Raw genomic sequence first — 25476 nt, forward strand, 5'->3', positions numbered from 1 at the left:
GAAGGCCTTTAGAACGAACCATCAGAACAGGTTGCAAAATTTAATTTTATTTCATAGCACAGAATAAATAAAACACAGAGCAAATGATTGATTTTAAAGATGATTAATACAGTCCATTTATTTAATTCATCCTTGGTGAGATTGATTATGTGCTAAAAAATAGGTCTATAGTAGCCATTAGACTATGATATGATCTTTCTGAAGGTTAAATGATTGATTATGAGGCATGTGATTTTCATAAGTAATTGGCCAACAAAAGGCTACTGAAAAAGCATGAAACCATATCGACTTTGTGTTATTTTTATATTCTTACGTGTTCCCCTCATTATAAGCAAGACTTTTTTCTTTCTTTTGCTTATTGACTAATAGCCTGTAAAGCAAAGCGAATGGATGGGTTCATATGTAATTAAAAAAAACTTTACAAAAAAACATGGCAATTATAAAGTCATGTCAGGACGCGGTTGTTTTTAAAGTATCATGTAGATATTATAAGGTTGTGTAAGAACAAATCAAGCATATTTTACTTGTAAATACAACAGACAATAGAATTGATATTCAACATCATTTTGCATTATGCAGAATGAACTCGAATGCCATTAAAGACATATACAAAAAGACTCTCAAACCCGATTGTTAAAAAGGTTGAAAACAGAAAAGATGATCTTCTCGTTTTCAAAGGAAAGCAACGAATACATGCTTTATTATGCTTATACTCTTGAGAAATCAGAATGTATAACATACTGACAATGTATTTGGAGGATGCTAAAGTATGAAAGAAAAGGTGTATTGTTGTCATCAAAAGAGCAAAGCAAGTTTGGCATTGTTTTTTAAGCAAGTCATGTTTACTGTCATTCACAAACAGTTAAATTTATTATGAAAACCTTTTGCATACTCTAGATATGCTTGTAGCTTATTTTTCGAAAGCATCGGACTCTTATATTCAGTCAAACAATCATATTGAGTTTAATATTCGTAGACATTTCAAATGAATTATTAATTGTAATGTCGATGTGTATTATTTTGTCCCTATCACTGAGAATTCGCAGTTGTTCTAGATTTTTTGTGTCTTTTATTAGCATCTTTTGATGATATCACTAAATCAGCATCAAGTAAAGCTTAATACTCCAGAAATCTGAATTTGAGAAAGATTTGCTTTATAGAGCTTAATTATCTATGTATACTCAAACCCAATGTATTCCTTCCCTTTTGACCCTAGTATGAAAGTGGTGATAGCAAGGTCAAATAATGTCCGTCGTTTTTTACGGCTTGTTACTGAAAGGTAAAAAAAACAAAACAAAAGAACAATTGAATGTTTTTTACATGTAAATTTATCTATTCTTTCAATATAACTAGATTTAGAGATAACTGAACTCGTTCATTTCAGTGTTATGTATGTGCAAGCTCATTCTCTCAAGTTGTTATTTATTAAAGTGTTTCATAATAGCATTATGGTTGGATTTTTTAAGAAAATACTGCTTTCACCAAAGACATCAAGAAAATCACTGTATCTTTTCAACTATCCATAATTAGCAATTAAAAGGTATTTTCTTTTTCAGTTATAAATAGGAAATATTATTAAGTACAATGCGGTGATTTTATTACATCTAAAAAATGTACATGACAAACACTATGTGTATGATAAAAATGTGCTATTATTTTTTGATCAAATAAGAGAGTAAATCAACTTTGGTAACAACATGCTTTACAACGTTGCCTTCTGTTACTAAAGCACTGGAATTGGTTTCGAAGAAACGAGTCAATTTGTCCAAAGGTGTGGATTCTGTGATTTCTTCAAATTTCTTGGATCCTCTTGTAAAGTGGAACATCACTAGGGAAACAGGAGTAGAAGGAGTAGCACGGTTAGAAGCCATACGAGAAAGAATGTTACCCATAGTAACCAATCCTCTAAGACGGCGGTGAGGTCCAGCTGTGACTGGTAACTGATCAAAGGCTTTTTCTTGCATCAAGTCAATGGCTTCTTTACATGTTGTTTCCCCATCAATAGTGACAGCCTCAGCAAGTTTCAAATCACGGACAGTGGCACCAGCAAAGTCTTTCTTTGCCTTGTTTTCAAAGCTTTGATCTTCAAACTTCTCATCAGTGAATCCACGCTCTCTCATCCAGTCGTCGTTCAAGAACTTGGTCATATAGTTACGAACAGAGTCAGGTAAGATGACAACACAACGTTGGCCTTCTTTCAATTCCTTTGCAGCTTGAACAGCAGCATACATAGCAGTACCAGATGAACCACCACAAAGAATACCTTCTTCACGAATCAAACGACGAGACATCAAGAAAGAAGGCTTGTCCTCTGACTTCATCCAAACATCAATCAATTCACGCTTCAATACATCAGGAATGAAGTCATAGCCAATACCTTCAACTTGATAAGATCCAGCAACAGTGTTTAATGATTCAGGTTGAGCCAAGATTGAGCCAACTGGATCAACACCAACGATCTTAATATTAGGTAACTTTTCCTTGAGCTTTTGAGCAAGACCAGAGATAGTACCACCTGTACCAGCACCAGCAACCAACATATCAATTTTACCATCACATTGCTCCAAAAGTTCTTCAGCAGTGGTATCATAGTGAGCGACAGGGTTGTAAGGGTTAGTGTATTGATCCAAGATAACAGCATTAGGGATTTCATCTCTTAATTTGCGAGCAACACCAATGTGTGATTCGGGAGCATCCCAAGCAGCTTCAGTTGGTGTACGAATGATTTCTGCACCCAAAGCCTTCAAGACATCAACCTTTTCTTGAGACATCTTTTCAGGTAAAGTAATAATGACACGATAACCTTTGACTGCACCAGCAAGGGCTAAGCCAATACCTGTATTACCTGAAGTTGGTTCAATAATTGTGCTAACTCCTGGAACAAGAACACCAGCCTTTTCGGCTTCTTCAACCATACGAGCAGCAATACGATCTTTGACCGAACCACCAGCGTTAAAGTATTCACATTTGGCCACTGTAAAAACTTAGTATTGCGTGTAACAGTAAATATTACTCAACTTACAAAGTTCACACTTTAAACCAGCTTCTTTAGCAATTTTATCAACACGAACAAGAGGTGTACGTCCAATGTTATCTAAAATAGTATTACAAATCTTTGGTGCAGGAGCAGAGCTAATTTCAATTAATTCATAAGCAATTCCACATCTAAGATACAAAAGAACTTACTTGTGCTTGTGGTTATATTGTTCAAAGATTCTCTTCAATTCAACTGACATATTGTTTATTAGAAAAAAGAAAAGAAAAAAAAATTTTTATTTTATTTTTTTCTCAAAAGTTCCCACCCCTTTGTTACACGACTAGTTCAGTGGATGTGACTTGAAACAGTGAATCAACCACAGAATGATTTGCGTTTAAAATTCAAAGTTTTTATTTAACCAATCAAGATTTTCTTAGTGCATTCAAATTTTTTGCCAACCAATCAAGAAATTTTTAGTATATTCACAACTTTCCACTACCATTCAAACAACATGAAAAATATTTTATTGGTAATACTAGAACAATTTCTATATATTGATTAAAGCTTTTTTCTTTCTATTTATATTCCATCTTATGTATCTTCACTACATAGAGAGTACAACGTTATACATATTCTCGTCCTTTATATACTTATAAACCATAGTATTTAGTCTTACTGCATTCTGGTCCAATCAAAAATTGTATAATTTTACTTATCTCTTAAAAGTAGGTCATTCCCTTATTGTGGCCCACAAAATGACGAAAGCGAAAAAATAAAAAAAAATCACACATCCACAAAAAGGCCACATATGCCCTGAATATTTTAATTGGCAATTTATTTGAAATACTTCTTTGCGTTTTTAATTTTAGAACTAGCAATGCTCATTTCCTTTCGCCATGTCAACTTCAGCAACTTGATTTTACTCTTCCAATGTTACAGATTTTGAAAAGATAAAAGTCAGCAAAGACAATTGGGAGGAGATTAAAACACTGGAGGATTCTACTTCTGTTCACTGGATAAATAAAGTGTTCAGAATTAAGGAAACCGAGAGCTCTTCATTGAGCTGTCATAAGACGATTTTGAGGAGTAAGAAATATGTGTGTCATCGTGTACCTGACACTTAGGTATCTAAGGCCAAAACGAACGATGACAACGGTCGACCAGTACAAAAAATTCCAAGGAGATTGGCTGTAACGTCATCATTATGGTGACATGTCGCATCTCTGATCCAAGTATGGTTGATTTTAAACAAAAGAACAACCACAATCATATTCCCAGGTCCTACTCTGATTTACAACCTATGTTGATTTCGGATACTTTGCGAGATGAGCTCAATAAATGCAAATGAAAACAGGCGGCATATGAAAAAAAATCAAAGAAAAAAAAATCACCAGCTACAAAAAATTTTATTTTAAGCCGTGATGATAGCATACGTAAACTAATTACAGTGACATATTGCGTGATAAAATTTCTTGCCGTTTAAGCTTTCCTTCTTCTTTTATTTGATCAACTATTTCTTGACCTTCTTTTTGGATCGCTTCAATGTTGTGCTCTACCAAAGATAACACAAGTTGTTCAATGGTCATTTTCTTTTGATCTTCAGTTAATTGTTGTTCATTGGAAGGATAAGCATTTGTGAGTGACATGACCCCATCAAAAAAGTGGGCTGCTTCATCTACATCCTCTTTGGATTGGATAGGTAAACATGAGTAGTCTTCAAATATGTCAGATGCATTCGCTTGCACTCTTGGTATTTGGGCTGATGTTGATTTTAATACTTTATCTCCTTCATCTGTTTGCTGTTGGTGGACAGGGAAATTTGTTTGTTCTTCTTGACCAGATTCTCTTATTGAATGTTCCTCAATATTTGATCCATTGTTTAATTGTGCTGTATGATTTTCTGTAGCCTTAGGGTCCTCAGAAAGCATTTCAGTATAGACAGATAATGATGCCGAGAGGCTCCAGTGAGTGGAGGGAACTGAATGATGTGATGAAGGGTCATTTATTAGTACATATGGTTCTTCCTCTACTTTTGTTGACCGCTTCTTAGATAAACTGATATTTTTCTTTACCGGTGGAAGAACAGGTGCTGTATTGTTATCTATTTCCCGACCCTTTCCTTTATCTTTCCTCACTGGTATTATAATCTATGTCAAGTAAAACAAACTTAGCTATTGATTCGTAACAATCTGTCCTTCTGTGCTTACTTGTGCATCTTTATGGTTATTTTCTACTTCTTTTAATTCCCTGGCTTCAGTGCAACTTGTTTCGCTTTTGCTTGTTGAGGAAAGATAGGACGCTGTAGTTCCCAGAGAAAGATTTGGCTCTGACGTTTTGAACAGTTTACCCAATGAAACTCGATCAGTTGGTTTTGTGAGCATTTCTTCAGAAGAAGTGGGTTTCCTAGAGTAAGACATTTTTGAAGTATTCATCTCTTTTGATGATTCATCTACAGAAAAGTTATTGTTCACGATAGCTTCTGAAGGCTCATTCAATATTTTTCGTCTTTTATCTTTCAACGGTCTTTCAACTGGCTCTGATGCTCTAGGCTGCCTGGTATTTTCTTGATCAACTGTCTTTTTTAGTAGATGGTTATCTTCAGTCGAGCGTCTTTTGCGAGAGGATCTTTTGGAATATGTCACCAAGTGTTTTCTCTTTTTAGACTTTAAGTCTGAAGGATAAGCTTGGTTGATGTCCCAAATGCTATCCTCAAGACTTTCCGCTGCTTTTTGATCTTTCTATAAGCAAAAAAAAAAAAAAAAAAAAAAAAAAAAAAAAAAAAAAGATGAATCAAGTATTCTTTATGGGTTTATCAATTTGAATATCATTTTGCTTACTTACATTTGAGCTACCATTATACATTTCATCTGAAACTACCATGCTTTCTTTATGGTTATCGTCTTTTGTATGTTTTAGAAAGACACATTTTGCATTTAAATCTTTATGGATCCCGCTGCAAAAAAAATAAAAGCTTTTGAGTATTTTTGAACAATAGAATTTTTTTTAACTGTCTTACGAAAGATCTTTTGTTTCAGTAGGATCAGTAATTTCAACATGACAATAAGGACATCTTATCTTGGCAGGATGTTTCCGAGAGGGAGCAAAATAGAACCCCGCACTAACAACCTTTACAGCATTATTATAGACTTTTTATAAATCAGATGCATAACAATCTAGTTACCTTGGAAGCAAGTGGCCATTTTTGAGATTTGATTTTTGGTGGCCAGTACTTGTGTTTGGTGAACGTGGCCAAACGCGCATTTCTCATTCGTGTTCCTTTTGACGTTGCATGATCGACATCTAAATCATGAGATGGATTATCTGGAAAGTCAAGAACAACCCATGGACAATGTGGTGCTTCATGAGCATGTCGTGTGAATGGTGATTGCCCTTGTTTCCAATGACTTAACTCAATGTCGCATAAAAAACAACGTAAACTGTCTTCTAGCTTTGGTCTACGTGCAAAGTAAAGTCCGGCTCTTGCAAACTAATGATCTTTGTTAGATCACGTATTTTCTCTCACTTCTTAAACTTCATAATAGTGTTACAGTTTCTGGTTTGTGAAAATTCTTTTGCACGTGTGGCCATTTGGCTGTCTTGTTATTAAATGAGTCTACTCTGTTTTCAAATAAATTCATATGAAATAAAAAGAAAAATAAAATAAAATAAAAAAAAACAATGCAAAGTTTAAATCGCTGCAGCTACTTGACAAATCCGAAAGTATGGTTTATTAGCCTTCAAGATACGTTATAGATTAATGGCTTTAATTAACCTATCTATCTTCTTTTCTTTTTAATTTTGTCTTGGCACTGTAGTAACATTGTAAAACATAGGACAAAGAATTTGAAGACATTCTATTGCGACTATTTTTGTGCGTGCTATTGCATATATTTAAGAAGCGGCTAAAGATAACAAAATCAAACTAAAAAAAAGAAAAAACGTGAATCATAATATAATCAAGCCTTAGAACCATATTATAAGTGATAAAGGATGTCATACAAGATATATGCTCATAAATAATCAAATCCATTTAATATAATTCATTGTCTTTCAACTGTGTGCAGTCATATGAAAAAGATGCAAATGTTAAATTAATGATTCATGTAAAATATTCCTATAAATTAGGGTTGTAGATACTAAAGACAATAAAAGTAAAGGAAAATGGTCATATAGCTTGTGAATGGTATAACAATTAGGTTTTATTTCTGAATTTATTCATAGACACCGTTTGGTACAACACGCTTACAGCCGTAGGCGCTTCTTCCAGCATTACAATCTTTGTAGCTGTCACAACTATGAGCAAAAGAAAGCGTTAATTCATCTAATGTTGAAAAAGTGTCTTCTTTGTAAACTTACCATCTCATACAGTAAATCTGGGTGTTGGGTTCAATCATGTTTACATAGTATCTGTAGCCATGGCACATGGACAATGGAGGAGATCCTCTGCCATGGTTATCGTATTGTCCACCTTCATCCTTCTCAGAAAGCTCCCATGAAGCACGGTTGAATTGGCCAGTGACTTGAGTATATCCTGCTTCATCATCTGTGTAGAAGTGAGCAGTTGTAATGAAATCAACAGGTAAAGTACGAGCTCCAGGGGCATTAGCGTTAGGTTTAGTACAGAATGCAGCTGCACTCTTCTCAGAGTCAGCGATGGCGTCAATATCTACTTGGCCATTGTTTTCTTCCTTGTTTCCTGGGCTCTTGGGCAAGAAGATACAGAAATCATCAGGTCCTGAGATCTGAGCTGTCAAGCCATAGTTGTAGGTGTAAGTAGCAGTGGCGGCGTAAGCTGTCTTTGTTGTAGTGGCAGTATTAGTAGGATCAGCTGTAGTGGTAGTAGTGTGAGCAAAAGTAGTAGTACTAGTTCGCTTTTTAGTGGTCTTTTTGGTAGCTGTATTCTTTTTGGTGGTGGTCTTCTTTTTGGTAGTGGTCTTCTTTTTGATAGTGGCCTTCTTTTTGGTAGTGGTCTTCTTTTTCAACGTAGTCTTCTTCTTGCCCGTGGTTTTCTTGGAGCCATTTTTAGCATTAGTATTGGCTTTGACACAAAGTTTTTGACCAGACTTGACATTACTACATTTAGAATTGACTACACAAAGAAAGACACAAGTAAATATATGATCAATGTACAGTATAATATTAAACTTACGATTCTTATTCAATTGATGCAACGTAGCAGTGGAAACATGTGCATGTTTAGCAATAAGAGCACACTTTGTAAAAAAAAAAAGAGTAAGACAAAGAATTATATATCATTATACATTTTATATCATACAGATTTATCAGCAGAGGTTGCAACGTAAGTCTTTGCGCATGCAATTGCAGCGACATCTGCGGTGAAAAATGTTGCAATGCAAGCAACAGCAATGGCTACAGGAGTACGCATGGTAATGGTTTAATGAGTGGTAGGGATGTTAATAAAGAAATAAAAAGAAACGATAAGAAAAAGAAGTAGGCGTTTTCAAAGGGAGAAAAAGAGCGTTGGTTGTAAGAAAAAAATCCTTTAAATTACAATAAGGGTTTTTATAATTATTTTACAGTTGCACATGTACATGTAACTGTGACACAAATTACCAAATATCGAAAATGAATATGTGAAAGTTTTTTATTCATGTGTTTGCATTTTTAATTTAGATTGTTGTTGATGGCTACTAAGTTTACAAAACTATGTAGTTATGTTAGATTCATCGTGTTAAATTAACATAATAGTTAGCTATTAGGCAGTAAGTCGATTTGGAATTTTGTTAGAAAGTCGAGATTGTCATAGAAACAAAGGTTTGTGGGTATGTAGTAGCAGGATCGCCTTTTATGCCTTTTTTAGCACTCCCAATTAAACATTGAATCGGAGTATGATTATATGAGCTATTTTTAAATACGCTTGACGATCACAAAAAGACCAAATGGAAGTTGCTTTATACAAAATCCTAAATAAGGTCAGTTTGCATGTCTAATTGTATTCTTTTTTTAGGAAACTTGGATAGTGCTGTACTACAAGGCCCAATTCTCAGTTTTCGAACGTGATCCATATCTACTCTCTGATTCATCAAATATCCCAGTTTTCTTCACTACTTTCAATAAAGCATTTATATTTATTCTTCCTGCATGAAAAAAAAAGCAGAGTATCTCACTACAATTGCTTATATTAATCTGATTATGCCTATGGGTAGGCTGGTAATCTTAATTTGTAAGTTACAGAACAACGTATTACTTAAAAGTGTACAAGGCCGCCTTTTACAATAATTTTCTCTTGTGGCATCGAGAACTCTTTTCATATTCAGTGTAATATGTCCATAAGGAGTAATTAAAAAATACGTATTATACTTTTGGGAGAAGTATGTCTTTTAATATATATGCCGTTAAAGCCTATCCGTTTTTCATATTTTTTAGTAGACTTGCAATGAATATTTCTTTGTAGTTTTGTTATTATTGTCAAGATAATGAACATTTTGCCATAATACCATTTTTGGTTATATATTAAAGCAGCATAGGAGAAGGCACTTTGTTTTCGTTCTCTCCTTGTTGTCTATTTATAAGTCACTACCTTACTATTGAGAGTATAATGAGGCGTGCCGCTGTTGAATTAACCTAAAAACAATAGTACTACGTTGCCACATTTGCACTATTACTGTTGTATTTAAAAAAAATAAAGTGAGGCAAATTTGTTACAATGTTATTAGAGATACAAGTCAGCTAATATAACATTACTCTTAACATATAGTTTTGTAAATAAAAAAGATAAGAAAAGCTTATAGCTACGCGCACGTTTTTTAGTAACTTCTGTGGAGATACATTGCATGCCCTATGTCGATGCTGTTAGCTTTTCCCACAAGATATTGTGGCATTTTAAACAGATCCGGAATAGAAGGGAAGTAAAAACGAGATCTGAGTTAAATGACTATGTTTAAAACACAGTTTCAGTTTTATAAGGTTCAAAAGCAATATTTATCAATCTGGGCTATGTCTTTCATGTTAGAATAATCATCCACGTTTGAAGATTTTGCTCTATTCTATTCATAATACATGTAGTTTTCTTTTTTCCTAATAAGATAGCTTTTATAGGAACTATCTTTCAACAATTTTAAAACGTATTTTTTGTATTACGACTAAAGCAGACTTATAAATTAGTAATAAATTATTGGCTCTATAGATCTCTTGTTATACAGTGCGTTGGTAAATTTTGTTCGTTCTGAAAAAAATAAATAGCGATTTCCGAGAGACAAACAGCATTACCTGAATAATATTTGGCAATTTGCTAGCAAATGATTGTCGATTTTAAAATTTTACTTTGTCTTTTTGGCCAAGTCAAATTGGTGTTACTGAAGGATTGTTGTCGGCTATGATGTAAAAGCTTTATTTCTTTCCTTTCTCTCTAACAATTTAATAACATGACAAAAAATATTTTTTTTTATGAAGACGGATACGATAATGTCTACAATAAGGATGGAGAGAGAGCCTTTGATCCGATGGAAGGTGTGTTAACTGAAATCAGTGACCCAAACGTAGTACTTGAAACCATAACGAGTCAAAAGCCCTACTTGAGTCTCAAGCCAGCAGAAAAAGAAACTACTACAAAAGATTAAACAAAAAAGGCTATAGAAGTGGTCAAGAAAGCAGCGACTACAAAGACTACAACGACCAAACCAGAGAGATATCTGTTGACGAGTGATCGAGGGTCCTACGGAAAGAGGAAAAATGATTTTGCATGCAAAGGATCTTGGAATTAATCCTCGTATTGCTATGCGCTGGTGGAAACACTATCAAGAAACTGGGAGGGTAGCTTGCAAAAAGTTACAAAGACATCCCGGTCGACTCAACTCACTGGCTCCTGAGCATGAGCAGCGCATTCAACAAATAGTAGAAGAAGGCTCACAACTTTGTGCTGATGACATTATTGATTCTCTGAAATCGCAGTTTGAGGACTTGAAGATTCTAAAGCCACAAATAATCTACCACTTGAGAAATAACATACTCATTTCAATAAAGAAGCCAACCTACAACCCTATGACAAGAAACTCTGACAATAACTTGCAAACGAGATCTGTGTGGTTCATGAAGTGGAAAGGCTTGGATTTGGGTTACACTGAGAACTGAGTTTTTATTGATGAGGCTGCCAACCAAAAAAAAAAAAAAAAAAAAAAAAAAAAAAAAAAAGAAAGCTTGCAGGAGTCAAAAGGCAAAGAGCAGGCGACATTATGGTTAAAGAGCATACTATAGAGTACGTTGATGTAGAGGAAAGTACTACCATTGAGAACAACAAGTCTCTAGCAAAAGGTACAACCACTGTTCATTTTGTAAGATCTATAAGTGAGCTTCTTGATATCATGAACATGGACGAAAGTCTTATGGGTAGTTATCTTGTAATAGATTATTGTAATATTCATAAGTCTCATCCAATGATAAGAAAAATTGAGAATAGAAGTTATAGTGTAATGTACTACCTCCTTGTTCGCTAGAGCTCAACCCAATTGAGCAGTTTTAGGCTATAGTTAAAGGAAAGCTCAAACATCGTCGAATGAAATCTTATCGAGCCGAAGTGCTGATGCTTGTAATTAAGTTTTTTATGACTTCTCTAGTCAAATCATCTACCGTTGTAATAAAATACCCATGTGAACATGCTTTTAAAATCATACTGTGATATTTTCATAGTACCATACATTTTTAGAATATAAACCTTGCAAGAATTGGTATGATTAAAACAGTTTTATTGGGCTCATCAAAGGACTTTTAATGGATAATTTGATCAGTGAATATGTTATCATTATGCAGTGACATTACAAGATGGCGGTCCAACATTTTATGCTCATCAAGTTTATTCTTAACATATTTGTAATTGCGGTTTAATGAAAAAATATGAAGAACTCGACATATTCAGACACTAATAACTTCCCAAGTCCTATTTACTATGTATAACTAGTATTCTATGTGAATCTAGAAAATAAGTATCTTTTATTCCAAGCTACTACATGATGTAAGCTCATTGTAGGCACATTGCTATTATTTGGTTATAGCTGTGTTTGAATAAATCTATATAAATGGGATGAGAGTATTTCTTTTTAACATTTAAATCAAATTCTGGATACCCTTTTTCTTTTTGTTCGTATATTTCACTCATGAAAACACATTGGAAAATGAAAGGAAATCTAAAAGATACTTTATTCTCTTCAAACCAAAAGAAGCCATCTAAGAGCGAAAACGGTAGGCTCCATATCTAATAATGGATCGAAATGTCGCTGACCACAAAATTGATACTATTATAGACTCGTTTGAATTATATGTAGAAGACAACTCAGACAACAAATTCCAACCTGTTTTAACAGCTAGAAAAAGAAAAAGTAAGTTGCATTGTCAAACATGATGTAAGCAAAAAGCTAGTCTAACGTATGAAACCCCATCATAGGTAGGAAAATTACTCCACAGAGTGGGTCACAAAGAGGCTTAAAGACAAAGGAAGCTACAGATTCTGAAGTTACTACAAGTAGTACTGGTATCTCTACAACAGATAAACCTACCGTGTTCAATAAGATCGCTCTTGAGGACTATGATCTTGAATATAGCAGTGACGATTTTGATGCACCTGCCGTCAAAAAACCCTTTTTGGGTGAGTCAACCAACTCTGCTTTTCGTATCACCAAATCAAATTCTGCTGCTATGGATTCAAGCACAACTACTTCTAAAACAAGCATAAATTCTCCCAAGCCTAGTAAGCCTGTCCCAACTGCTTTCAATTCAGCTGTAAATTCTGTCAAGTCAATTTTTTGTCCTGTTCCTGTTGACAAGGCAAGTGACATTAAAGAAGGCCTTAAGAAGATAAGCAAGCGTGTGATAACAATTGAAACGACTGTAAAGAATATTTGGAACCCAGCATATTTACAGCCATTGTATAATTAGGTTCACACTACCAACTTATTAATTACACATACCTTTGCCTTCACAAAGTACATATATTTACAATCACTGGCAGCAAATGAAAAAGTTTGCGTTGAACAACTTTGTGACAAAAGATTTCTTTGTTGAAATTTTTCTGAGTCTTATTCTCTCAAATGGTGGAAATAGCGTAAGACTGAAGGATACGACCAAAAACTATAGGCTGTTGATATCAAAATATAAAAAAGCTTACTTTGAAGGTGCTAGTTATAGTCCCTCCAACTTACTATATGCTCAGAAAATAGCCTTGTACGAGTGTACGAAGATCCAAACGGCCTACTATAATAACATCAAAGCTTATATTGGAAACAGGCTGCGTAGTTTGCTAAACAAGTTATTTAAAAAGAAGGAAAAGGCAGAGAGTCTCAGAGGAAAAATGCAAGCAAATAAGTCTAGTAGTAAAGCGATAAAAGAAGCTATCCGAAAGAAGATTTATCGACCCTGCAATCAAGTGAAGCTTGCCATCGCCGAAAAAGAGATGCCATAAGTTGGTCTTTTAGATGATCAATCAAGAACACAATTAAATGGTTTTCTCTCAAGTTACCCAGAGGACCACACTTTTTAAGAGAACTCAATTTACTGTGATGTTATGGCTAGTCCCGGCAAGGAGCAACTGGTTAATAAGGATGTTAAAAAATAACAGGTCTGTTGTCTAAATCAATGAATGCAAAACATTCCCATTGCCCAATATATGAAAATGAATTAGAAAAATTCAATACTGTGCCAAGCCTTCGCCCTTACCAACGGAAAAAGAAGCCAGACATGTTATGCAATGATTTGCTGAGGTAATTCAAAGGAAAAAAAAAAAAAAAAAAAAAAAAAAAAAAAAAAAAAGGTTAATTCTTGATGTAAGAGCCTCTCATGTCTTAAACAACAAACCATAGGAATAAAAAGAAGACTTTGGAATCGTGATCAAGCAGCTGCGTTGAATTTTCTCAAGACCCTAAATAGTTTGAGAAAGACCGGCGAACACCCTAGCCTTTTCACCAGAAAATATCCTTTAGACTGATCATCTTTAAGTAGAACGAAAGTAGGAAAATCACAAAAACCTCTCCACCAAGGTTATCGCTTTGGTCATTTAATACAGGTATTGCATTAAAACAAGTACAAAGTGACAACAATAAATATACTAAAAGAAAATTTCATTTAGGTTAGTGACATTTATTTTTCTAGAATCGATATTTGTTTTCTGCTAAACGAAGTTCATTTTCTTCAAACCGACAAAATTTACCAGCCCCACTGTATCTCTGTTCTCTTCTAAAAAAGCTATCCTAATCTACAGTATCTGATTCTTGATATCATTATTTGTCTACTATGCATCCAAGTAGCACCATAGAGCTACGAAATATAAGCTGACGTTTTTGGGATATCAACTTTGAATCGTGTAGTCATACCATTCTCGTAGCACATAAAATGCAATACATGTTACATAATTCACAGGATTTGCTTATTTACAAATGTTTCGTTAATATTGAAGGATGAAGAAAAAATTAATAATCGATTAAAAAAGATGAAGAAGCAGGGATGGTCATTATGATGTACCCAATGTTTGATTTCAGGATTTATGAACAAAAAGTTTCTAGTAATAGTATACCTTAATAACATCTTCCTGTTATTAAGTGTTCTCCCGCTTTTTATTAAAGGAATGATATACAAAAGAAAGGAAAAAAAAAAAAAAAAGGTGCGAAACAAGATGGACAATGTACGATGATACTGTTTAGTTTGTTATAGGTGTTTCTATTTCTAATTCATTGAATATAAGGTTTTTTTCTTAATTTTTCTATATTCAAAATATTATATATGCTTACCAGCTACTTCCGTCTGTTGAGGCGAGTATTGCGTCGGTTCAGCCATGACTGGTCTTTGCATCATTACTTGTGGTCCTCCTGCATTACTCATCATCATTTCAGGTGGATAACGCATCACCATTGGTGTTGCTAACAATATTATATTCATTATCTTTTAGTTTAACAAACATATCGATGGATTTACCTTGATATTGATATACTTGTGGAGGCATTCCCTGAGGAACCATAGGTGATCTCTGTGGTGAAGGGAATCCTTGAGGAAATGGCGAACCATCTGATAGAGAAGAAAAGAAAGGTAAGCATAGTAATAGGCTATATACGCTTGATCTTACGAGGGGATATATTTGTCATTTGAGGACTGTATCCAACAGAAGGAGGAGCTCCATTAGGCGGTATGGGGGCAGAAATGGGTACATTGGATACGAACTGTGTAAAGAAGTGAGTTGTTGCTTTTCTAGAATGCTGATTAAAGAATACGTACCTGAGGACTCATATAAGCAACGCCACCTTGTTGCACAGCCATTTGAGGCATACCAGGAACATACTAATAGCAAATTAGGTTATTAAAACAGCAAACTATTACGTTTACCTGAGGATAATGATACTGAGGATAGCCATAGCCGTAACCAGGAGAAGGATACCCAGCATACATATCTTCATCATAAGCGCTGAATTGGTTAAATTGAATTCTATAAGATTTGCTACCGAATGGCCAGGTAGGGCCAACAGAATTGGAGCTGGTTTTTTCTTTCAAGGATGAAGATTTAAAAGCTTCTTTCATCGTTGTCCGCTCATTGGCTGAACCTTTTTTCAAGTTTCTGCCACTAAAAAAGGAGTTGGGATCATCTTGATGTGTTGCAGATGTCAAGCTGTTATTTGGAACAAATGCGGCAGCAGATGGATTAGGCTTAAAAGAGGATGCTTTTGCATTTAACTTAAAGGTTGATCCTGAGATTGAATTGGTAGTAGTAGCATTTTTGCTTGAAGATACGTTTGCTGTGTTAGTAACAGCAGGAGGGCTAGAAGTAGGACTAGCAGCAGGTAATGGTGAAGATGGTTTGGCTGGCGATGCAGTGCTTTTTTGAGTTGAAGCAACAGTAGTAGACGTGGATGCTAACGTTGCTGCATTTGGAGAAGTCGAGGGAGATTCTTGTTTGTTTTTTTTTTCATCTAAAGATGAAATGGATACGGTCGATGATGCGCTTGAAGCAGTAGTCGACTTTTTCCCAGTAGACAGCAAAGGCAACAAGTCTGCAGGAACCGGGACATTCAATTTAAAGGTTTGATGAAAGGCCATCAACTCAGCTAATCTTCCATCTTTTTCCTTCTTTTGCAAAGCCTGCTTTTTTGCGTTGAGTTTATTCTTTTCCATCATAGCAAAATGTCTAAAAGTATTGGCAACCTCTGATTCTATCCTCTTTGGTGACTCGTTATCCTTGGCCTAATAAAAAAAAAATTCAGAAAATTCTTGCATTTAACTGTTTGCTTTTTTAACCTTCTCTTGCCCTTTTTCATTAGATTTTTGACGGGATGTTGGTAGATTAGCAATAGGTGAAGGGGATGATCCATTGGTTTTTGTAAGATCAGCAGTACCTACCTTATTGACTGATACGTTGCTTTTATATTCCTTTTTCACTTGTGATTGTTGCATATTAGGCTGCTGTTCTTGTGTCTGCTTTTGTGATTGCTTACGAAGAGCTGGAGGTACATACTTGTTGCTGTCACGTACAACAGCACCATATAAATCCTCTTCATCCATACCGCTGTCTTCAACTAAAAACCCACGCTCTTCCAACATGTGTACATTGGTGGTTGAGACCTTTATCAGTGTAGGGTTAGTATGCTATTACTGTCTTATTTTAAATCTTACTTTTTGTATTTCATTGGCCACCTTTATTGCACGCTTTTCGCGATCTTTGAATCCAGGAGCTGATCTATCTAGACGAGTTGTATAAATTTCTTCATTGAAGTCAGTCTTCAAACCAAACAGCTTTTCGTTAACAGCAAATTGATCCCAAGCGGTTTCTCCCGGGGAAGACGATTCTAAATCACCATCTAAAAGACCTAAAGCATTATCTTCTTCACTTGGTGCCCATTTACGTAACTCTCGCTCTTTAACCTCCAACTTTCCAGTGATATCAGTATCTGTCTTGAATGCTTATAACAGTATTTAGTCACTTGAGACGTATATACTTCAATTTTTTTACCCAGGATATACTTTACAATTACGGTCAGAGGCGCTTTCAGTAAAATTGATTGAAGAAATCGTGACTTCCACTAAATCCTTTGAATAAATCAATAGTTTGCTCACAACAGAGTTTGGATTCGTTTTGTCCTCTGCGATAGGGGCTGTAGGATCATATATCTTTTGAGCAAGGCTTAAAACAATAGCCAAATCTCCTTCTGTAGAAGCGCCATGAAAGACTCCTCTAAATTTACAGCCATCTTTGACAGTAGCATCAACCATGGTGCCCTTAAAATAAACATGTAAGATTCTTCTGTAACAACTATTTTTGGTTTGTCTCACAATCATATTTCCAAGTAAGAATAACATTCTGTCGTGCATTACTTTTGCTGATTCTTGATCTTCCACTATAGTAGTATTTGTAGTAGAGTACGCGTTCTGATTACTGTTTCGTGTTGCTGCATTATTTGCTGGCCATTTTTTCAAATTATTACCATTTCCACGACTTGATTATCCTTGGTTAGTTAAAAAAAGTTTTAAAATACTCGTTCATTCTAACCTTTGTTGTTTAAAATGTGGAACAGCACCACCCTCTTGTTTTTTTCCCTGTGATTTCGAAAAAGACATGATGATTGATTAAAAAGTCTTTATAGATTATGTTTCAATTAATGTCTTTTTTTTTTCTATTTTCGTGTTGTACAAAAACAATAAGAAAAAAGGGAGAAGATAAATGCAATTCATTTTAATAAAACTGAAAATTGTTATGAAAACCCGACTCGCACATTTATTCATACATAAAGAAAAAATAATAATAATAAATAAAATTATCATAGATTTTTTTGTCAATAGAAAAAGACACCTCTTCTACATATATGTTAAAAAACTTTATTTATATCAAGGGCAGTCTTCAAGGCCAAAAAATAAACTGGCTTGTCAGTCGATTTTATTGAAACTCCGCGACAAGTGACTGTTCATAGACCCTTCTCTGGTTCATTGAGCCCCTTCCTGAAAAACAAAAACTTTTTTTTTTATTGAAGCAACCTTAAAATGAATGTTCCAAGAATTCTTAGCTCCCAATTAAAAACAAAAGCACTGAATTTTAGTGTTATTCCAAAATGTAAAATTGAATTCGAATATAAAAAAGCAACGCATACTGATTTTCTCGTATAGTGAACTATTCAACAGTAGTAACAAAGACACCTAAAATAAATGTAATGGAAGAGGTGACAAGACAACAAATTGAAAAATCTAATACAGATGGTCGTTCTGAACTTTTTTCACGCAAAAATCCTAATGGCATTCGACCTGGTTCTGTTGTCTTGGTCGAGACTTTTAACGGACCTAATGAAACCACCACGTCTACTTTTATGGGTATCTGTATTGCAATCCGTAGAAAGGGTATTGATACCAACTTCACACTTCGTAACATTGTGATGCGTGTTGGTGTTGAACAAAGATACAGTCTTTATTCACCTTTATTGAAAAGTGTCAAGGTGATGCAAAAGCCAAATGAAGATAAATTCAGAAGAGCCAAATTGTATTATTTAAGAGATCAACCTGGCAAAGCATTCCAATCACTTCAAGGATTATGGAAACAAGAACAATTGGAAAAGGCAAAGAAATAAGAGGGGAGAGCTATTCTGTACAAATAAACTAGATTTTGAGAAAAAAAAAAAGAACTGTGCTGGTTTTTTATTACGGTTTATATTTTTTTTTTAGCTCAAATCAATTGAAGGAAGATAATGGACTTTGGCAAGCCCCACACCACCACGAATTGTCAGCAATTGACTTATTGGTAAGTTATTACGTAAAGTGGTAAAGGCTGGTAGCTCATCATTTGTCCAATCATCGTAAATGCAACTAAACAATGCTTTGCCTACTTCCTGTTGATTATTAGCGTATGCTAAATCCCATTGAACAGCTTTTCCTTCTTGATTGGAATAAGCCATTAGCGCGTGAGTTGTTCGATTGCTGTTTTTCTCTTCACCGGGAAGTTGGATGAGTTCTCCATTGATCCAAGCTTGTAACCCAGAGATATGTTGATTACTCAATTCCATTTGACATAATAAGCTGTGTTGTACTGTGGTTGTAATATTAATAGTACAGACGTGACCTTGACAACCATTACGCTTTACATCTATCTCGAATTCTTCTTTGGGATATTGAGCATAAATAGGGTTAAGATTTGTCTGATACTTGCAACGTGCTTGATAGTCCATGAATCGATCACACTGTAACGTGTCAAACTCGGATGTAGTCAATGCTTGCTTTAATGTCTTCTGTAATAGGCTGGAGGAAGAAACTCCTGTGTAAAGAATGACAGTAGACAGAGCACCTTCGGTAGCATTATATTCTTGATTAAAAACAATTCTATTAGGGGATATATCATTGTTGAAAGGCCCAATGATAGCGCATACTAGAAACATGATGATAAAAACAACACCAGCAACTAAAGTAGTCTTTCTAAGCTCTCCTGCAGCGTGGACCCATGGCAGTAGGTGCAATACTAAAAGAAGAATGGGCACACATACTAACAAATAAACTTTATAAAACAATTAGCATTGGTCTTCTTTTCATGAGTTAAAACTTACTTGCTGATTCTGGAGTACCATCTGCTGTAGTATGACGCATACAATCCATTGTAAATAGTATAAGCTCGATAATTAATGTTGCAGGTACCAATACTTGAGCTAAGAGTGCTGCTAACCAGGATTTGGTATGTTTCTTGATGAGCTGTTCTTCTTCAGTCAAAGGTGCAAGTGGTACCAGAATAACCGTGGCTACTGTACTACTCAAGAAGAAAAAAATAGCAGGATAGGTGCTTGCAACCTTTTGTGAGTCGAGACCAGTAGCAATGACAAGTAGTATCCACCAAAATATTGTCAAACCATAGAAACTGACACGAATGTTGTCCAAGTTTCTAGTTACTGACTTTGTCCATCTGGCAAGAGCAAACTGTGACATCATTAAACCCAAAAAAGCAGCAACAGCTAAATAGGCGCCAATCCAATATATATTTCCATAAGTACCAGAAGGATTGAGGAAAAGTATCAAGCCAGATGAAATAAAAAGAGCGATCGCCATACCAATCAAGGCCATAACAGTAGCAAAGAATCCTTGCAGCATCAAGTACCCATTACGCTTCAGGGTTTGTTTCTTTTGCTCAATGCTAAGGGATTCCCTAGTAGATAACCAAGCCCAGGTAAGCGCACCAACAGGTACAAAGATGAGTGCAAGAATATTAATAATTTGAGATGTCTTGAAACTGTAGGCAAGCATAAAACGACCTAAAATATCATAATAGATAATTGGCTCAGGAGCCTTTGTTTTAGATAAAAGGCCCTTTTCATCAATACTACGAACTGATCCAAGAGCCATTTGCCCCATATGCTGGAGCGCTTCAGGCGTAGTATGAACTAGATCATCTCTTTGGGTGTGATAATGTGATCTTGGGGTGTAGAACGCAATGTCCATACCAGGAACACCGTACCTTGAAAAGATGGTGTAATCTGTATCACTCTTGAGCAACTTAGCCTGTAAAAAGTCATTGCCGAGAGGAGATGCGTGTAATAGTTTGGCACCGGATGAGGCTAAACCTTGTGTAGCGGCTAGATTGTTACTCCTGAGAACTAAAGCACGACCTCCCGCACCTGTGCCCTCTAAATTGACAAATATCTTTATGGTCGAAAACCAAGGGTGTAAGGCAAATGCCTCAGCACCAATCAACCCTCCTTCTTCAAAATTGTTGAATAAAAAGATGACTGTATTTTGAGGAGGGTTTTTGACAAAATACCGCAATAATTCAAGAGCTACAGCAGTTCCCATACCATTATCAGTAACACCATGACTCGTTGATACACTATCTGATAGTATGTATAATTAAATTAACATATTTAAAAAGCAAAATGTTTCACTTACCATAGTGTGCATTTATTAAAAATGATTCGTTTTTATTGTTCAACTTTCCAACTAGTCGAACAATGACATTTTTTGATTCCACATACCAATATTCATCTAATCATTTGTTAGCGAATTTGGAGAAGATTTTTATTGAACTTATTACCAGTAGCGAACTTATTTCTTTTTGATATTAAATTTGTCGTGTCATTTGCAATGATTTCTATATCAACTCCATTTTGTATAGCCTCTTGCTTCAAGTTTTCGGCTATACCTACGATCCAATTTTTAAGGTAACCATTGGCACGTTGATTGGCAGAATGAGGAGTATTAAAATGAGATAGATAGTCATTATAGCAGTGAATTCCTGGGAAATCATCCTTTTGCTGAGCTTGGATATCGGATAACGGTGTTGGTAGAGTATTTCGAATAGAATATATTGCTGTTACGAGAATAACCAAACAACCAAGGACATAAGAATAAATCAGTTTTGGTGTTTTAATTGTCCTGTTGACTCTGCTGAAACCTTCTCTTGATAATAGAGGCGTTTCTTCATTCCAATCATCACGAGAAGAAGACATGACAAAAAGTAGAACGTAAAAAAAGTGTTGTTCACACACTCGGATTTTATCATTAGAACATTTAATCTCCGCGATTCAATGCAACTTAAACAGGATAAAATTTACATTGTTTGTCGTTCCTAACCTAATCCCAGTTGCCTTCACTTCGACTTCCGATGTGATACATGCTCTCTGAGTCATGCTTTATTTTCCTTTCAAATACTATGACTAATCCAAACAGTACTTAAAATGAACACACATCCAAATACACACAGAAGAAGTTTTTGAATTAATTCCGACGTTTCAGAAATAAGACACAAGCAACAACACAAGGAGCAAAAGGAGATCGAGAACCACCAGTGGAAATCGCTTCCTCTTTGGATAATACTACGAGGCAACAATATCAATGTGATTTTAAGCGCGACATGCGAGAAATCAGCAAATATTATAATGAAGAATCGACTATGGGCGAAAAGATCAACAAACCGCTCATCCCAAAGCTAAAAAACTATATAGTGGACACAGCTCAGGTCATCAATTCCAATTACAAAGGACCCGAAGTCAATCTCATCCATAAAAGAGCAGCAACAAGGACCTACGAACAACTCTTTACCATCCAAAATGGAAAATTATTAGCAGCAGGTGCCCAAAAACTCTTCGAAGAAGCTATATAAAGCGCCAAATAACTTGCTATCCATGCCTGGATATAAGTCAGGCAACACAATGAATATGTTAAAGATTATGCAAGAAAAGCATTTAAGCTCTCAGCAAGGCTTAAACTTTTAGATAGAAAAGAATATGGAAACAAACAAGATACCTTCAGCGGCAAGTTTATTGAGTTGTACAATGAAGCCAATTTCCAACGACGAGTGCTTAGAGCCGCAGTCACTCCACGATCCAATGGAAGAGGTTGAGGAAGGTTTGCATCATCTCAATATTGGAACAACTACCGAGGTGGATGAGAATTTTTCTCAAGCAGAAGAGGAAAAATCTTCTATAGATGAAGGGGACGTGGAACCCCAACCTTTTACAACACCAGTTCCAACAATAGCATTTCTCACAATTGTATAACCAAATTCCTCATCAGGGACACTCCAACAACAACAGCCAGCAATACAACATAAATCATCAGTAACACAGGCGTTACAGCCATTATCTCCTCAACAACAACCCTCACTACCAACATTTTTCACACCACTCGAAAACGACCACTAATCATCTTCATGCAGGAGTCCACAGAAACAACAAACAAAAGAAAGACAATTCCACATCAACACAGCAGTACAGAAATTTCTGGATAGAGGGATGATAGAAGTATCACCAATACAGAATCGCAACTTCCTCTCGAAATTCTTCATCTCACAAGAAAAGACGAAAAGACGCCCGATTTTAGATTGTCAAAAGCTAAACAGCTTCATACAAGTCGAACACTTCAAGATGGAAGGTACACCAGGCTTGCGAGAACTTATTGGAAAAGAGACTGATTGCTGTTGATATGCAATCGTTGAAGAAGGGAACGTAGCTGACTAATGGGAAGGCGGCGTTGTACAGTCACCCCAAATTAATTATGGGACAAGGAAATTTATTGAGGAAAATTTTATGCTCATAACAAAATAAAGTTGTCTTTTTCTCATCCATCAACACATTAAAAAAAAATGTCTGATCAAATCTCCAAAGACTGCACCCGACCTTTAGTTATATCTGAAGATGAAACAAAAGAAAGTAAAGCATGGGAGGTTTTTTATCTTCTTAGAACACATCATACGATTAGAGAGATTGCAGACCTTGTTGGCTTGAACAAGTCCACTGTACAAAATATAAAAGCCAGGATTGATGATTATGGTAGCCCTTTATCTCACAGGCAAATTTTGCGACCATTGAAAGTAAATGAAAGAACTGAGAGGCATTTGAAGAGGATAATTAGAGAGGATCCTTTTGCCTCATTTAAAGAAATAAATGTGGAATTAACAAAGCTGGATGTTTTTGTTAGCATAGAAACCCCCTTCGATCGTACGTGGATCGACTTGACTTCAAATCGTACAGAGCAGCTCACAAGCCTAGATTGACTGCAAGACATCGCAAAAGTAGGCTTCGCTGGGCGAAGGAACACCTCAATTGGACCGAAGACCAATGGAGAAGCGTTGTTTGGTCTGATGAGTCGCGCTTTTGTGTAGAAGGCAGTAAACGCGGAAAAAGAGTGCTCAGAAAGGAAGGAGAGCGTTATGATAAAAGAGATATAATATCCACAGCCAAGTGGGGTGGAGGTGGTGCTATGGTTTGGGGAGGTTTTTGGGGAGGAGATTTCGGACCTTTAGAAATTATTGATACCAGTTCCGTAGGCCAAGAAATATATATCAATATTTTGGCCAATAGGTTCCATCATTGGTTTACAAATGTCACGGCTCATCAGGAGAGGGATTTTATCTTTCAAGAGGATGGTGCCTCCTGTCATACAGGTGGTTATGCTCGATGGTGGAAGGAGACCCACCAAATCAGGGGTTTTGAGCAGGTCAGTGCTCAAAGCCCTGATTTGAGTCCCATTGAGCATGTTTGGAATGCTCTTGAAAGGCGAATTGAAAGAAAAAGATCGTCGATCAAAAACTTGGAGCAATTGAAGGTGGCTCTACAAGAAGAGTGGGAAAGAATGGATGATGAGTTTGCGGACCGATTAGTTCGAAGTATGAAGAGACGGTGTGAAGCAGTTATCAAAGCTAAAGACGGCGCAACAGAATACTGAGAATCATTTTATGAATATATTTTTAAAGTAAACATGTGAATCTTTCTTTTCTCAAAACTTGAAATCCCAAGTTTAAGTATACACGTATTAATTGGTCTTGGAATTACATGCCATATTTTTTCAAAATTTTGTTTCGGTTTTTTGTCCCAAAATTAATTTGGTGTGACTGTATACGGAGATAGAAGTATTAAACCTTCGGTTGGTGGAAGGAGGACAAAAAATGCTAGCGACAGCCGCTTGGCTAGGAAAGAGTGGAGCATGTTTAGGCTCGAAAGCTTTTTGGAGAGGAGAAGGTTCGAGTTATGGAAGTGGGAATGTTTGGTAGACGTTTTAAGTTGCCATGACGAAGGGAAAGCAAGTGAACGGAAAACGGCACCAGTAGAGTCGCGCGTGGGTTTAGTGGTGGTGGATGTTTGGATTAACCACTCAAGAAGGGAATCGTTTTGTTGCTGCAGTCGATTGATTTCAGCCTGGACTGCAGCGTATTCTGCTTGCAACTGCTTTACAGTAGGCATGTTCAGGTCTGGTGTTGTGGATACTTTTCTAAATAAGGCAAAAAATTTATAGAAAATTTACCTCACATACGTCGCTCGGACAAGCATTCATGTTGACATAAGCTTTCCAAATCACCATTATGAACACAATGCTTACCCAAACCGGAGCCATTAGACAAACGTACTCTTAAAAAGATTGTACTACAGTTTCGTCAAGACAACCTTAACCAGGCGCGATTATCTCATAACCCTATACTTCTCTCTCAATATCGTCCAGCAATATTCTTATATCCCATTTTCTGGCTACCAATGACAAGAACAGAAAGAAATATATTCGTGTACTGGTGCCTTGGCTGGTTAATAGACGGTGAACTAGAGCCCTGTTCAAGATATCCTACCTAGATGCTCTCAAAACAACATGCAATAAAGTATTTTGATATGCATCATCGCTTACAAATTCCAGAAGCAGTTTAAGATCCTCTATCATTCCTTCTGAACAAAATACCAAATAGAATATCAATTTCCTCTCAGTCTGCCTCTCCATGGTTTATTCGATGGCCTGTCATCTGCGCTATACTTTATGAACTTTACTACCTGTGCCATGATAAGGACCAGCCTTCATCGCCATTCCAACCAGGGCAAAGATTCCTCGACTGGTTATCCTCTTCCTCTCATTAGTAATACTCACTTGTTTTCTTCTTTCTTCCTCCTTTATCTTTTTATCCTTGATTGCTGAAGGGTTTTCAGCTTCCATTGAACTTTTTATTGATCTGACCAGAGCGAAAACGATGCAATATTAGACATCATGCGCTCAAATTGGTTATTAATTTTTGTATAAATAAAATCAAAATTTAAATGTATAAAATATCTCTGCAAGTGCTATCCAAGCATTAA

At 35.8% G+C, this 25476-nt stretch overlaps 10 protein-coding genes across 10 annotated transcripts; 5 read left to right on the forward strand and 5 right to left on the reverse strand.

The window, feature by feature from the left end:
- Positions 1-1245: 1245 nt before the first annotated feature.
- RO3G_09410 (uncharacterized protein) lies at positions 1246-1526 on the forward strand (the record flags this gene model as incomplete). The annotated part of the gene is made up of 2 exons (XM_067663995.1): positions 1246-1279; positions 1354-1526. The coding sequence occupies 2 exons, from the start codon at positions 1246-1248 to the stop codon at positions 1524-1526; spliced, it is 207 nt and encodes a 68-aa protein (XP_067520096.1).
- Positions 1527-1652: 126 nt separating this feature from the next.
- RO3G_09411 (cystathionine beta-synthase) lies at positions 1653-3236 on the reverse strand (the record flags this gene model as incomplete). Its single annotated transcript, XM_067663996.1, has 4 exons — positions 1653-2809; positions 2846-2974; positions 3023-3132; positions 3187-3236. The coding sequence occupies 4 exons, from the start codon at positions 3234-3236 to the stop codon at positions 1653-1655; spliced, it is 1446 nt and encodes a 481-aa protein (XP_067520097.1).
- Positions 3237-4364: 1128 nt separating this feature from the next.
- On the reverse strand, positions 4365-4905 carry RO3G_09412 (uncharacterized protein; the record flags this gene model as incomplete). The annotated part of the gene is made up of 2 exons (XM_067663997.1): positions 4365-4371; positions 4424-4905. 2 exons carry the CDS (start codon positions 4903-4905, stop codon positions 4365-4367), a joined length of 489 nt encoding a protein of 162 aa, XP_067520098.1.
- Positions 4906-7188: 2283 nt separating this feature from the next.
- RO3G_09413 (uncharacterized protein) lies at positions 7189-8363 on the reverse strand (the record flags this gene model as incomplete). Its single annotated transcript, XM_067663998.1, has 4 exons — positions 7189-7270; positions 7334-8066; positions 8127-8190; positions 8253-8363. The coding sequence occupies 4 exons, from the start codon at positions 8361-8363 to the stop codon at positions 7189-7191; spliced, it is 990 nt and encodes a 329-aa protein (XP_067520099.1).
- A 2306-nt stretch (positions 8364-10669) lies between these two features.
- RO3G_09414 (uncharacterized protein) lies at positions 10670-11068 on the forward strand (the record flags this gene model as incomplete). The annotated part of the gene is made up of 1 exon (XM_067663999.1): positions 10670-11068. One exon carries the CDS (start codon positions 10670-10672, stop codon positions 11066-11068), a length of 399 nt encoding a protein of 132 aa, XP_067520100.1.
- A 1123-nt stretch (positions 11069-12191) lies between these two features.
- Positions 12192-13388, forward strand: RO3G_09415 (uncharacterized protein; the record flags this gene model as incomplete). The annotated part of the gene is made up of 4 exons (XM_067664000.1): positions 12192-12309; positions 12375-12817; positions 12866-12912; positions 13064-13388. 4 exons carry the CDS (start codon positions 12192-12194, stop codon positions 13386-13388), a joined length of 933 nt encoding a protein of 310 aa, XP_067520101.1.
- A 1307-nt stretch (positions 13389-14695) lies between these two features.
- On the reverse strand, positions 14696-17176 carry RO3G_09416 (uncharacterized protein; the record flags this gene model as incomplete). Its single annotated transcript, XM_067664001.1, has 8 exons — positions 14696-14838; positions 14894-14983; positions 15030-15135; positions 15191-15253; positions 15299-16150; positions 16307-16528; positions 16580-16866; positions 16933-17176. The coding sequence occupies 8 exons, from the start codon at positions 17174-17176 to the stop codon at positions 14696-14698; spliced, it is 2007 nt and encodes a 668-aa protein (XP_067520102.1).
- Positions 17177-18108: 932 nt separating this feature from the next.
- On the forward strand, positions 18109-18519 carry RO3G_09417 (mitochondrial 54S ribosomal protein bL19m; the record flags this gene model as incomplete). The annotated part of the gene is made up of 1 exon (XM_067664002.1): positions 18109-18519. The coding sequence occupies one exon, from the start codon at positions 18109-18111 to the stop codon at positions 18517-18519; it is 411 nt and encodes a 136-aa protein (XP_067520103.1).
- Positions 18520-18941: 422 nt separating this feature from the next.
- Positions 18942-21372, reverse strand: RO3G_09418 (uncharacterized protein; the record flags this gene model as incomplete). Its single annotated transcript, XM_067664003.1, has 5 exons — positions 18942-18974; positions 19030-19424; positions 19486-20757; positions 20813-20863; positions 20958-21372. The coding sequence occupies 5 exons, from the start codon at positions 21370-21372 to the stop codon at positions 18942-18944; spliced, it is 2166 nt and encodes a 721-aa protein (XP_067520104.1).
- Positions 21373-23006: 1634 nt separating this feature from the next.
- RO3G_09419 (uncharacterized protein) lies at positions 23007-24088 on the forward strand (the record flags this gene model as incomplete). The annotated part of the gene is made up of 2 exons (XM_067664004.1): positions 23007-23159; positions 23342-24088. 2 exons carry the CDS (start codon positions 23007-23009, stop codon positions 24086-24088), a joined length of 900 nt encoding a protein of 299 aa, XP_067520105.1.
- Positions 24089-25476: the final 1388 nt, after the last annotated feature.

Source organism: Rhizopus delemar, genomic scaffold (assembly GCF_000149305.1).
Source record: "Rhizopus delemar RA 99-880 supercont3.7 genomic scaffold, whole genome shotgun sequence".
NCBI classification, from domain to species: Eukaryota; Fungi; Mucoromycota; class Mucoromycetes; order Mucorales; family Rhizopodaceae; genus Rhizopus; species Rhizopus delemar.